Source organism: Eretmochelys imbricata, chromosome 10 (genome assembly GCF_965152235.1).
Source record: "Eretmochelys imbricata isolate rEreImb1 chromosome 10, rEreImb1.hap1, whole genome shotgun sequence".
Classification (NCBI taxonomy): Eukaryota; Metazoa; Chordata; order Testudines; family Cheloniidae; genus Eretmochelys; species Eretmochelys imbricata.
In genome coordinates, this window is record NC_135581.1 from 3,093,239 (window position 1) to 3,107,448 (window position 14,210).

At 48.7% G+C, this 14,210-nt stretch overlaps 1 protein-coding gene across 1 annotated transcript in view; it reads right to left on the bottom strand.

The window, feature by feature from the left end:
• Positions 1–508: 508 nt before the first annotated feature.
• The window catches only part of GRID2IP (Grid2 interacting protein), an 84,912-nt gene continuing 71,210 nt past the window's right edge, over positions 509–14,210 (bottom strand). The window contains exons 16-22 of the mRNA XM_077829362.1: positions 13,068–13,264; positions 11,494–11,649; positions 7,893–7,979; positions 6,366–6,495; positions 4,230–4,348; positions 3,586–3,750; positions 509–2,757 (exon numbers count right to left, since the gene is read on the bottom strand). Coding sequence (XP_077685488.1) covers positions 2,686–2,757; positions 3,586–3,750; positions 4,230–4,348; positions 6,366–6,495; positions 7,893–7,979; positions 11,494–11,649; positions 13,068–13,264 — 926 coding nt within the window. The 3' untranslated portion in view covers positions 509–2,685. The remainder of the gene's footprint in view (positions 2,758–3,585; positions 3,751–4,229; positions 4,349–6,365; positions 6,496–7,892; positions 7,980–11,493; positions 11,650–13,067; positions 13,265–14,210) is intronic.

Sequence of the window (14,210 nt, forward strand, 5' to 3'; positions counted from 1 at the left end):
GCCGCCGCAATGGGAAATCAATCACATGGTTTATTTCCTGTTAATGCAAATGCAGCAACTGCCACAGGAGAGTAATCCCCTGGGAACATGAGCTCAACCTGCTCCAATTGCCTTTGAGAGGACTGCAATTCTCTGGCTCATGCTCACACTTAAATATTGACCGTTGAGCAATACAAAAATGGCAGCACTATTTTAAACCAAAACACTCCCGCCTCACTCCCCACCCTACTCTGAGTACTGATTCGCAGGAAGCCTCCTGCAGAGATAATTATGCAATGATCCCTTCTGTTCTACTGCTGCTATTGAGATGGTTAAGCAAGTTAAACCTCCCTAACTGGGGCAATGATGTCTCAAGGTAATAAGAAGGGCCATATAAAATATTCAGTCTTAAGATGTGCAGTTATAAAAGCTGCCAATCACAGACATGCACCCTCTTTATAAGGCTATTGTGGAAAACCAGGGCGTGTTATAGTTTTTACCTATAATGGACTCAAATGCAGTTGGAGGGCAGAAGGCAGTAGCTTTATTTTGGGGGACAGCACACAGGTTTTGGGTAGAGACTGAATTGTGACTATACACATAGTCCTGTTATCAAATAATATAACCATATCTCAGAAGTTCTGGTTCTCTGAAAATTTTCACATAAAAATACTATCTGGAAACAAAGCGACTGGAGTTTTAGCTATTTTGTCAAGTTACAACAGGTAGCAAAGTCTATGTACAGCATTTTCATTAATGACAGTTTCAAAATAACCTCAAAGGGTTTAAATACATAACATGTGCTTTAAAAAAATCAGCTATACACGGTATGCAGCATCTGAAACACCGAAGGGAGACAAATATGCATTGTCCTATCATAAATCAAGAAGAAAAAACACAGATCTGATAATGCAATGCTTGGGCATCTGATAATACAATGCTAGAAGCTACTTGGCACTTAAAGCTGTAAAAACTGAAAACACTTGTGGAAACATACATCACTTTCTACAGCAGGGAGTTTTAAAAAGTACTGAAAACAAAGGATTTGATGCACATAAGGTCTCCTGTAAATAATGCACCAGTTGGTGATTCTCTACTCTCCGCACAGGCTGTGATAGGACCTCTTGCTCTGGCATCAAGTGAGGAGAAGCATTTGGATGAGAAATGTTACCTAAGCTCCAGATGTTGCTGGAGTGTTTCAAGGAGCAGGATGTTAGAGCACGTCAGAGTTGAAAGGCAATGACTGCTTTTTGCACAAAATAATGCCCGACAATGTGAACGCACTGATGCTTCTTGCTGTAAGGATCTTAGCAAGCTTTATCACCTGGAGGCACATGCGCAGACCTCAGAAGTCTAGTAGAGCATTAATCCCTAGAAGGACATCTCAGATATAATTAAATTTACCTACAGAATAATCAGAGGCTGCCAGAACAATGGAGCATGGTGCGTACAGTTCTGCAGTTCACAGAATACACTTGGCATGAAGGATTGATTGACTCCTCCATTATGTCAGATGTTACCACAGAACGACAGGCCCTCAGTAAATGACTGAAAGGTACAGCACATACTTGGTTTCCTGCTAAGCTCTCTGGCTAGCCTCAGAAGCTACACTGCAGGGCTTTAGCTGCTTGAAGGAATCCCACGGATTGCTAGACTTTTAGACTGCCAAGGGTTTTGTACTTTCTATGGAGGCTTCAAGATGCTCAGTGAACTATGTCTCCTGGCAAGTCCATATAGATCTGGTGAGGGAGATGTTAATTTTCTAGTGAACTGTCCAGACCCATCAGTCATTGCCACACACCTAAGCAAATATGACACAGCCAGGAAGGAATTTCAGGATTGTCCCATTGTATAAAGCAACCGGATGGAACCATATTGGATCCATGTTTGGGGACAAAGTGGATACACCATGCACAATTCTGGGAGGTAATTTCCTGACATCGTCACTGACCTTTCCCTGCAAGGGTCCAGGATTAAAGATTCTGAGCCAAACCCTGAAGCGCCCTGACTCAACCAGTGAGGGGTCAGTGGGAGTTCTGACTGCAGCACGGCAGGGACTCTGAGGAGGAATTCAGCTTGACTCATCAGCGGTTCCTCCCAAGGCTCCCTGGAGCGCATGCTCCAGTGGCAGGTCCATCACCCTTTCAAGGGGTATGCCATGTGCTTGCTTCTGTGCCCGACCAGCTCTTGCTCACTGGGTAGGGGGCAGGCCCTGGCCCTGCTCTCCCTCTGACTCCTGCGGAGCAGTGCCTGTGTCCCACAGTGGGAGAGTGCTGAGCCCCTGTTACATGGGAAGAAGAAAACGCTTTGTGCGCCCACAACAGAGTCCTGGGCAGGGATCCCAAGGTTTACTATTGCCGACATGTACAGATTCTGAAAAATATAAGCAGGTGTGTCTGCAAACCTGATTCAACAATACACTGGAAATCTAGGGCACTAAAAGTAAGATCCTGTAGTTAGGACTAACACAGTGTTTGTCTTAACTCTGTAACCCTGCCCCACCCCTACGTCCATCCCAGGACCCATCCATGGTGCCTTTTCACAGAAGTTTTGCCTACAGTGTCCAGATTACCATTAAACAAGCCCCTTTGCCTTGGTCCATGATTCTGATTGGTGCTAACATGACAGCAGCATATTTACAACCAATAGGAACCCATCGCACTTTGTTGGCAATAAAGTGTTGCACCAGATGTCACCACAAGCCCATCACCAGGCAAGGGGCGAGGTCATCCTGGGACTGCGCTGGCTTTCGCAGGCCTGCACGTCACTGAGCGCCCTCTGCATGGAGAGAAGGAAACAAAACGAGACGTGTCATCAGGCAAAGCCAGCTCTTCATGGACAATAAGACTGCTTCAGACTCGCAGAAACACGCAGGACTGAGCTCTGCCCTCAAACTGCTCCATGCAAATTCTACCCAAGTCAACGAGTGGTGAGCATGAGTGGCTGAGGGCAGTAACTCTGGTTGCAGGGACAGTGCCAAGTAGAGAGAGGATCAGGCCTATACCCAACTTTCCTCTTCTACAGCAAGTTTAGTACAGGTGCAGGGGACTGCACTGAGCCTCCGAGACTGAAGTCCTCTCTTCTTCCACAGAACTAGCACAGCATGCGCTGTGCAAAGGCAGGTTTCCTGTGACAATGCCCTGCGGGAGTGCTTCAGGGCTGTCCCGGGAGGACTGTCTGCAAGGATACCTCTGTCTCTGCACCCTTTCCATCCTTAGCCTTCTGCTGGGCCCATTGGCAAGGGGTGCCAACTAATGCCAAGTCTGTTGTGGAACTCGCTGCCCCTATGCTTAGATTCAAGCCCATGATCAGTGTCCTTCACAACAGCCCAACAGGTGGTAACAGCAATTGTTTCACTTTCCATCTGGTCAATATTCAGCATGGTGACCTAGAGCTGAAAGGCTCTGAAGTATCATCCGAGTCTCCTGAGCCAGCCAATTCCTGATTTGCTTTTCTTTAAAGATTTGGATTTTACTCACATTCAGAGCCAAATATTGAGCTAAAGCTAAACTAAGCCCCAGTAGCAGGTGATGCAGCAAAACCCATCCCGGGCCTTTACGGTGAGACCCCACCCACATCTGCTGGCTCTACAGCAATGCAGCTCACCTCAAACTTGCTCATGAACTCAGCAAAAATGCCAAAAAAAGATTCAGATGTGGTCTCTTTGGAGTCTTCCCCAAAAAAGGACAGCACTTTGCCGAATTCCTCCATGGCCTTATGCTGCAGGTCATCCAGAGATTGCCTCGTGGGATGGGCGCTCTCCAGGAAAGACTGAGAGGAGTGGTTTAAGGGAAAACTACACCATACTGTGGCAAGATCTTGAACAGATGTTGCTTATAAAGGGGCGGGTTTTCATCTACAGCCCAACAAAGGGTCCCCTGCAATGTGAGCACAGCAACTGTGGGCTGAGATACTAGTTAAAAAGAAACCCACACAAAAAAGGGAGTTTGTTTTGCACAGGCGATGTCTCTGCATCCATCTCCTACAACACAGGGAGAGACAACACCAAGAGCCTTCTGCCCACAGGTGAGTGGCTTCCCCCATGATAACTCTGCAAAGGCATGAGCACTGGCAGCCTCAGTGTGGCTCCATTGGGAGCCCTCTCACCTCTGGATCATAAGGGTGGAGTTCCATACCATGCTCTTCACCAAATGGTGCCTCCTTACTAGATGGCCGGAATGCTTAACAAACACAGGGATAAAGAAGGCAGATAGTGATGTTTGTGATTTTCCCCTTTTATGGAAGGATACATTCATCACAATAGCAAATTTGTCCTCTTCAGCAGCTGGCATGCTGTGGCAGGCAGTCTCTATTTCACTGATGGTGGTGTGAAGGTCGTTGAGATCAGCTGTTAATGTTCTCTGATTCACTGAATAAGGAGGAGAGTTTAAAACAAGGTCATGAAGATAGTTCTGAGTCAGTGCCGGCTGCTGCTAAACCAAAAGCAGCGAAAGTAAGATCCATGGGTCAAAAGCACACCAAGGGGCTTTACAATGTGGTCTACAGCTGCCCTCATCTTTAATGCAAAGGTTCTTCTTGTGGAGGTACATGTCTCAGCATATGCTGCTCCCTCTTGACCTGAGTGACCAAGCTGCATTGCATTCTGGGTGAAGCCAGACCTCCAGGAGGGAATAGAGACATTCTTACTGACCTCTACCTGAGTGAGCTACCCATTCTCCCTGAAAGAATTCATGATTGTCAGGAGGAGACATGCAGAGAACACTGGAGAGAAACTGGGTCTTGCCAAGTGCAAGAGGCCTGGGGGATTCACTGGCAGAGGAGGAAAGGTAGTTATGGATAAATAAGTACTTTGATGTGGGAAGGGAATTTAGTGAGTTTAACCACAAAATGAATGGATGGAAGGAAGGATATTGACTGTTAAGTGGTGGCGGGGGAGCAGGAGCTGGGGAGAAAAAAGTAGTAATAAAGGAAGAGAATTATTTTAAGAAAAGCTAGGTCAAGTGAGAGCGCTGGGCAGGAATATTACAGGTGCAAACAGGCTAAGAGGAGAAAATTAAAATCTAGGGCCCTGAATCTCCTGTCTCTTGCATAAAACTGGTGTAGTGTAAGTGCAACTCCACTGACTTTGACTGAGTTACTTCCAAATATCAGGGAGAGAGAAGAGACTTAGGCCCCATGTATGATATTCAGCATGTCCATACTGTATGTTGGGCCACCACTGACACACGTGCATGACAAGCCAAAGGACCAGGAGACCTTTCAATTATATCTCAGCAACACCTGATGTCTGCAGTTAAAATGTGAACTCCTTGGAGCAGGGCCTGGGGCGGCCGTGTGTGTCGCTAAGGCACACAGCACAGAAACATTATTCTAAACAATCAAAATGCTGGGATCTGTAATCATCACAGCCACCTTTGTCACACCTGCACACTCAGGAGGATGGGGCCTGCAGATCACGTGTGGCTGTCAGGTCCCCAGCGTGGCTGTGATATGACCCACAACAGGCCTGTGTTTGAGGTGCTTGTGAGCTCAGTACTGCTGCACCAGAGTTGTTCAGACATCTGGTCCTGACAGCGTGATGCTGATGAGCCATGAGAATGAACCAACCCAGCTAATGTCTGTGAATATTCAATATAACAACTGGGGCCTCATCTTTGCTGCTAAAAAGGTATGTTTTTCACAGCAGGGTAACTAACACACAAGAACAATCCTGAGGTAAGAACACTGTCCAAGGCACTTTGGTGTTACAATGAAGTACATTAGGCCAGGTCAGCACTAATGGGTCTGGCTTAAGACCAGCAAAACCAAAGAAGATACAAGGTCAGACCAACTACCACTGTAGGCAACGTCTCCTTTGGGGTCTAGCGATTGCTGCGCTGCCCAATGGGCAGACTCTGGGCTGAGTTCAAACACACACCCGAGAACTGGAACACTTCCCCCAAGGCATCTGAACTCTGAGCCTCCTGAGGCTGGAAATCTCACAAGAGCAGGCTCCCTTCTGAGATCTCCAATACTTCCTGCTTCCCACGGGGCCAGAAACACCAGGGACAGAACCTTCCCTATGGTATTTCTCCTCCATTGCTCACCAGGACATGGACGGCTGAAGCACAGTATAAAGAGTAACTAATATTAAAATGGGAACCAAATGTTTTCAAGACACAAGAAAGGTTCCCTTTAGAGATAGGTCCAAACTAAAACTCCAGATCCAGATACATCCGTGCTTTATGGTTCCAGCCCATCGCTAGTTCTCATTTATCCAGACTACTTTCCCTGTCTCTATGTGTGTCAAACTACTGCAGTTCATATGCTATGCCTTATGGTGGCATAGAACCAAGAGGGGGGCGCAGAGTGGCCAGAGGCAGGGGAATCCTTCATTGGCCCTATATCAAGACAGGTGACCCTGAGGATGCTCCTTGTTTATTTACCTTTGGCAGCGAGCGGAACTGTAGGAAGGTCCTTGGCAAAACCCAAAAGTTCTGGGAAATGTTGGCTAAGTGATTTGGCAAGAATGTGCAGGAAAGTGGATTTCCCATCAACGGTCTTGGTTGTGTTCAGCTAGAACAAAGCAAAACAGGTAAGGAGATTCCTACACACGTGAGAGTGGGTTTTTCGCTAACCATTCAGCCTCCATGTGCAGTTTCCAAAATACTGGCAGAAACACTCACGCGCCTCTGCTGGGATCACTCTGCACTCACGTCCCCAGGAGCTCCCACCAGCAGCAACGGCACGTTTGGATTAATGTTTAAATGTGGTGTTTAATGTTTACACAGTATATTAAATCCAGATTAGTGAAATGGAGAAACTAGATGAAACCTTTCCCCACGTTGGGGCAATGTTCCCTCTAATTTTTCCCACCCATGTGCAGAATGAATTTTGTTAAGTGCACCAATATGGAGGTGAGGTGTGACACATCATCTTCATATAGGTGCACCTAACAAAATTCATGTGGTTGGGGTAGGGCCGAGGGGTTCAGAATGTGGGAGGGGGCTCAGGGCTGGGGCAGAGGGTTGGGGTGCAGGGGTGTGAGGGCTCCGGCTGGAGGTGCGGGCTCTGGGGTGGGGCCAGGGATGAGGGGCTCAGGGCTGGGGCAGAGGGTTGGGGTGCAGGGGTCAGGGGGAGGGCTCTGGGGTGGGGGCAGGCAGGAGGGGTTTGCGGTGCAGGAGGGTGCTCTGGGGCTATGGCGTGGAGAGAGGACTCCCCCCGGCTCTCTGTCCCTGCAGCAGCACCTGGGCTGCAGGGGGAGAGGCACCTCTCCCCGCTGCAGCAGCTCTGAAGCTGGGGCCGTAGGATAGGCGCCCCCTCCACCGGCCCCAGCAGGTCCGGGTCGTGGCATACTTGGGGCAGGGGGGCCGCCTGGCATAGCTGGGAGCCAGGATAGGTTCAGGCCAGGGGAGGGGTACCTGTCCCCCGGCAGATCCCCAAGCAGGTTCCCTGAGCGGCCTCCGTGGTGCTAAGTAGGGTGCTGTGCAGCTTACAGGGAACCTAGTTTGGGGGCCCTGTGAGTCTACCTCCGCCCCGAAGCATTCTCTCTTTATGCCCCCTACGTCACCAGCACACCTGAGCTGCATGAGGGCACAGACAGGCACTCAGATACTACAGCAATGGCTGCAGTATAAGAACCTATACAGAAGAGCAGGCCTTCTCCCTGGAGATGTCCATGGTGCCACCACAGCACCATTATTAGCTCCTGCCAACCTAGGAACCGAGTGTGAGTCTGAGACCCCCACAGGGAAGCGCACTGTGTCACCACTGGCCCAGCCATGCTTTATAACCCCTGCCTTGGTACCCCCACCCTGCCACTAACATGCTCCCTTCAAGGGGCCCTGAAATGGCCACTGCACTCAAGAGTTGTCTTTGGAAATACATCGACTTCCCTGGTCCCTACCTGAGCTCCCAGAATTCATCAGCATGAGAACAGCATGTGCAATGAGGATTGTTCCCATTCGCCTTACCTCGGTGAGGAAGTTGATTTTAAAGCCTGTCGTTTTATTGGTCTTGGGTTGCCCGTTATTCAGATAGTTCCCCATTGCCAGCACAAACTGCAAAGAGAACCTCCCATGAGTGATCAGTCACCGAACCCTGAGCTGTTACTCTCCCTCCCTCCCGTCCTTCCCTTCCCACTGTGTCTCAGGCTGGGCTGGAGTGGACACATCAGGAACTCAGCAGGGAAGCTAGTTTTGGTGTAGCACCTGGATCATGGATAGAGAGCACCCCTGTGGAATAAGCTGAGAAAACAAGCTTATTTGTGTGCCAGATCAGGACATAATGTGCATGCTTGGAATGCTATGAAGGGAAACTGCAGTGATTCATTACAATGCATTAGATGGACGAATAAATGTTCAGGGCAAAATTCTGCCTGCTCTTTTGTGAATGCACAGTCAGTCTCTTCTTCACCCTGGCTCACCTGCACAGGAGCCAGGCACAGTCCAGGCAGAGCACTCCCTTGAACTCTAGGCCCCAGGGCTACCAACAGGCTAGCAGCATCCCAGCCCCATGGGGATTGGTCAGTAAGGTGGGGTGTGGCCAGAGCTCTCTATTTCCCTGGCTCTGTCTGGCAGGAGGTGCTGCGAGGAATGTGTGCCACTCCTTTCGAAGACAAGTATAGGATGCACAACATAGCAGGCTCAGCACCATCAATGCTCTCAGTCAGCTCTGGAAACTCTTCCAACTCCAGTTCTTTTTCTTCCCTAATGAGGGCTACAAAACATACCACGTTGGCCATCTTCAGCATTAGCTATCTCTGAGTAATGACTGTGCAATTATTTCAATCGAACGGTCTTCAGGTATGTAAAAGATGATGATACAGAAGATGGTGATCAGTTGTTCTCCATGCCAGGCTGGATATTAGGAAAAACTTTCTAACCCTAAGGATAGTTAAGCACTAGAACAGGGTGCCTAGGGAGGTTGTGGAATCCCTGTCATTGGAGGTTTTTAAGAACAGGCTAGACAAACACCTGTCAGGGATAGTTTAGTCCTGCCTCAGCGCAGCAGGAATGGACTAGATGATCTCTCAAGGTCACTTCCAGCCAGATATTTCTCTGATTCTATGAATCAGGACATACGGCAAAAGGGTCATTTTTCCACCCACATACATAACTCAGCTGAACTAATTCCGAGGCTGTGTCAGCAGTGGGCTGAAACAAAGCATGGAAAATGGTAGCCTAAAAAACAACAGGGAGAGAAAGTTCTGAGTAACTGGGAAGGGAGGAAGGTAGGGAGGTAGAATGGAAACTGGAACATACCACGAACTACAGTGGCTGCTTCAAGCACGTTATCATGTTTATTAAAAATGAATTCTCCATGCAGTTGGTGGGAATACCCATTGCTGCTTTATTAGGCCTTTTAGAGCAAACAGTGTCTCTCTCAGCAAAAGCTGCCACTGCAGTTCCCAGCAGGTGCTCCAGTCTGATGGTCTAGAGACCAAGGCAAAGAATGCAGTTCCCATGTGAATATACAGGAACTCCGGAGACTTTCAAAGTCATTTGGGGGTCTGTTATTTACACGTTTGGTTACTGACTTGGAGGGGGCTTGTGCAGTCAGAGAGCACAGTGGGAGTTACAGACAGAGGATTGTCCTGAAGGATCTGCAATCCTGCCTTAAATTCAAATGGGAACTAATGTCCTGATCCATCGCATCGCACTGGCCATGAGGCAGCTTCTTGCATGATAGTTAATGATGATTTGTATGCTGTATTTGACCCCTAACTTTGTGCAGGCATGTGTGCGTGATAGATTTACTTTGACTTGCAACTCGAGGTAGTAAACAGAATCTCCTTTATATTCTGCAGCAGTCTCCCTTTCAGGATCAATGTGCTTACGTTTTGAGTATGTAGGCCCTGCCCTGGGATCTGTAAGCCTGTTGTATCGGGAGCTCTCCTGTTGATTCAATAGCAAAGTGCCCATGCTCTTTGCCGCACATGGAGGTCTTTAGTGAAAGGGTCACATGTAAAGAATTCACTCCACAGAGCCATCCTTTCCCTTCCTTTCTGTCCCTCTGACCCTTCACAGTGGGGCTGTGCAGTTTTGGAAATAGACTAGGACCCCCAGGGCTGAGCCTTCAATAAAGTGCTCTCAATGCCTTTCATTAGAAAAGGCCAGTCACAATCACTGGAAGATGATTCAAGGAGAGGCCCCAAGACCTGTCATGACAAGAAGACGGAGGAGCTAAAGGAAAGTGGGGGATCCCCTTGTCATGAGAGCTGGAGACCACCGCTGGAGCTATGTGAATTTCTCATATATACAAGTTAATCTGTAACCAGCTACTGGCTCCAGACTGCTAACTAGGTGTGATCTGGGTTGCTGCAAAAAGGTCATTAAGACGATTAAACATTCATTTGGAAATGTCCTTTGTCACATTGTGTTCTGTTTGTTTTACTAGTTTCTTCTAAAGCATGAAACTGATAGCAAGGGGCAAATCTACAAGCCCCACACTCAGTGGATCAGTCAGGAAGGCAGGGATAGGCTGCTGCAGTCCAGGACCAAGCTGGACAGCAAGGAAAGAAGGATTTTTTCCATATGGCAAAAATTTTTTGGCTAGCTAGGACTTCACAATTGTCACTGTGCTGCACACCACAGCCCCTCAGATGTTCATAGCGACTGCTAGGTACAGCTCACATCCTCCTGCTCCAGAAGCCCAGGCTCTAGCCACTTGAGCTAAAGGAGAATCTCTTAGGCTCTGTAAGCCCACATACAGCCAACCATTCTGCTGCAGTGTTAACATGCAGCCAGCTGTCAATTCTACCCCGAGCCCAGGGTTGGTCCTTGATGGAATAAACCAATAACCTGGACTGGATCAGCATATGCATTAACACTCTCCCCATCCTTACACCATTCATGCATTCCAGAGGAGGGCAGCGTTGGGACCGTCTGGAGCCCAAAATGCTGCTGTAGAACCCATGAGGCCCCTACACATGGATGCAATATGTGGCCTTCCATCTCCAGGGCACAGAATGGAGAAAAAGAGTGAAAAGAAATAATTGCATGAGTTCAATGAAGCTTAAAAAGAAATTGACCTGCTCCCCATAACTCCTCTGCATTTCTCCTTCTAGAAGGGCCAGCATTAATACTAGCAAAACTAAGTCTGCTGCTGCTTGGGGCTTTGCTCTTTCACGGTCCGTGCAAGCTCTGCAACTCATGGGTCAGACCTATCTCCTCAGCAGTGAGACCATGGGAGAAGGAAACAACCCACTGGCAGCTCCCCGCTCTGGGAATCAGAGCAGAATAGAATGTCCCTCTTCTGGCAGAGTGGGCCTTAAAAAACATGAAGGTGGTCCTACCTTAGAGGAACTCCTGCAGAGCTCAGTAGCTACCACCGCTGCCTTACCTACTGTGGCAAGGGGAAGGCCTTAGAGAGTGTACTGTTTCCATCTGTCTTTCAGTTTCTCCTGAGAATCGTGATGCCCCAGCAGGCTAATGCAACACCACCACTGATCCAAGGATGCTGATGGGCTAGAGGGAGCCCTCAACAGGCTGGCACACTGTGTGCGCTTCGCTGGGTGGCGGACCCTGGATGCCTCCCAGTGGCTATTACTGGTAATGAGGTTTGTTCTCTGACCTCTAAGATCTTAGCCAGTTTCTTGCTGCTTTTCAGCTCCAGGGATGCCTTGCAAATACACTCATAGCTGGCTTTGATCTCCTCTGCCTTCTCCTGCAGGGTGGTCTTACAGTAAAGGCTGCGTAGCCGGGTTTTATATTCTGGTACTGATAACATCTGAGAAAAAAGGGAGCAACAAATTACTGGGGTCACTGTTGATTAACTTCCTCCCCTCCCACTTAACATGCAGTGTTCCCCTTAATGCAGAATTTCCCTCTACTGTGAAGCAGCGCTTGCCTGCCCTCTCTCAGGTATCACTGGGTGGCAACTGTGGGTAGCTACTGATGTTTTTATCAGCAATCGCTTTCAACTCACTGCCACAGACTAGGTTTAATGCCAGTATCCACCAGAGAGTCTGTCACTAGGAATCAGAGTAACAGCCGTGTTACTGTGTATTCGCAAAAAGAAAAGGAGTACTTGTGGCACCTTAGAGACTAACCAATTTATATGAGCATAAGCTTGAGCTGTAGCTCACGAAAGCTTATGCTCAAATAAATTGGTTAGTCTCTAAGGTGCCACAAGTACTCCTTTTCTTGTCACTAGGAAGAAACTCACAGCTGGGCAAAAATTGCACAATCAAAGCTCAAGCTCAGCTGTTTGGTAACACTGATTTGTCACAATTCCCATCCATTTATAGAGTGGTAACCACATGGCAAGGGAGATTTGGGAGACGCAAATGGCAGACCCAGAGGTCGATATGCTTTACTTTGGTACCTGAATGCAGGGCAGTTCACAAGGCCTGGCCACATACTTATATGTCATCAGCTAAACCAAAACTCAAGAGCAGATCTGGCTATTCCACTGAACACACACCAGCCCCCCACCCCAATAGTGCTGTGATCCAATACTAACAAGCAGATCACAGAATTCTGATAATCCTTTCCTCTCTGCATTGTGTTCCTGGGCTGTAAAGTTGAAAACTGGTCAGAACATTGGATTATTTCCTTTAAAAAAGGAGCCAGCTCTGTGAAACCTACTAACCATTACACTAGAGGAAATGCAACCCTGGATTCTGAAACTTCCTCCCTGACTCACTTCCACCCTCCCCTCATTAAACCAGTTTTTTTAAACACCCTCCTGCCAAGAGGCCTATGAGCCCTGAGTCTTATCTCAAAAAAACACTGGCAAATTAGACCTGAGAAAAATCCACAAATAAAACCAAGTCTAGTTAATAATCCCAGAGGTGCTGAGATGTAAGCTAATCCTCCCTGCTCAACCACGTGGACTCCCAGGTGCTCCGCCTCCCTCCCCGGGTCTGCATAATGTGGGTTTAGGCTGTAGGCTCTATTGTGCAGAGACCTTGTCTCCACCCATGAGTGTAAAAGGCCCAGCACACTGTTGGTGCTACACAATTTATACCTGATAACATCTGTAGCTGTTTGATTTGATGCAGGTTAGTCTATGACACAACGCGCAATTATTCTCCTATAGCTGGCTGAACTGCTTCCATTTACACTGGCTGGAGTTACAGCAGGACCATCCCAATGACCCTGCAGTACCCATGCCTCCCCCATGCCCAACCACATGGCAGCTACCTGCAGGACAAACTGGTCTGGCTCACTCAGCTTGCTGGGATTGTCCTGATAGTTCTGGTACTGCTGGACCTCCTCCGCATCGGGCGCATACAGCAGGAGCTGCTTGATGTGAGAGGACTCCAGGCGGTCGCTCTCCATTGTCATGAGAATCTGGCGCAGCTCGATGTGTGAGAGCTTGAGGTGGGCTATCAGGATGGCTGGGGAGGAGGAGGAGGAAGGGCATCAGCTGGGGCACAGGGAGGAAGCAGACTCCAAAGGCTGGTTACAGTCTATATGAGTTTTAGTGTTAGGGAAAAGCTGCCGGGTGGACACCCCAAAGAGAAGCTCCATAGGGGCAGGAGGACAGCCTCTTGGCCTCTCTGCTGAGACTGTTGGCAAGAGGGCCACCTGAGGAGCTGTTTTTGTGATGTAGACACCTGTCCAACAGGAATTGGGCCGGGACAGTTATATCTTTTCACCCGAGCCACCAAACCACCATCAGATGGTAAGAACTTTCAGTCACTACCCAGCTGGGCTGGATTGGAAGATGCAATCCAGAGGTAGAAGACTCCATTCCCTTTCCCAGCCCCCTTTATCCAAAGTGTGTTTGGAATATGGCTCATTTACATATATCCGAGTGGAAGCAATGCAGGGCATTAGCCTGGGTGACAGAGCAGAAGCATGTCAGGGTCTAGTCTCTCCATGGAGCTCCCCTAGGATTAATGGGATTCAGGTGCATGATAAAGTCAAATACCTAACGGTAACATTCTGCCTTGTTCTATGCAGTGCACAGGGGGTGGAGGACACATGAAGCCTCTTTCTCCTCTGCACCTCACGGCATTCCCATGCAGGAGCCTGGCAGAATGGTGACCTGTCACTCTACTGAATGCTAGGCAGCAGGACCAGGCTAACGTGTCCACTTGCATTCCTTGGATTCCAGGGGGAGTGGCCAAGTTGTCTGGGATCACCGTCAGGACCTCACCCCCATCTATGTGCCTGCTGGTGCTTCATCCAGAGACAGGTGCTGGGGCAATGCACACTGATCCTTACTGGAGCAGTTGTAAAGATCAGCAGAGTGTGCTGCCCTCAGGTGCTTCTGGCCATGTTCTGCAGTGTCCTCTGCCTTGCATCTCCTCCCTGCCCACCACTCTCCACAATGTGGGA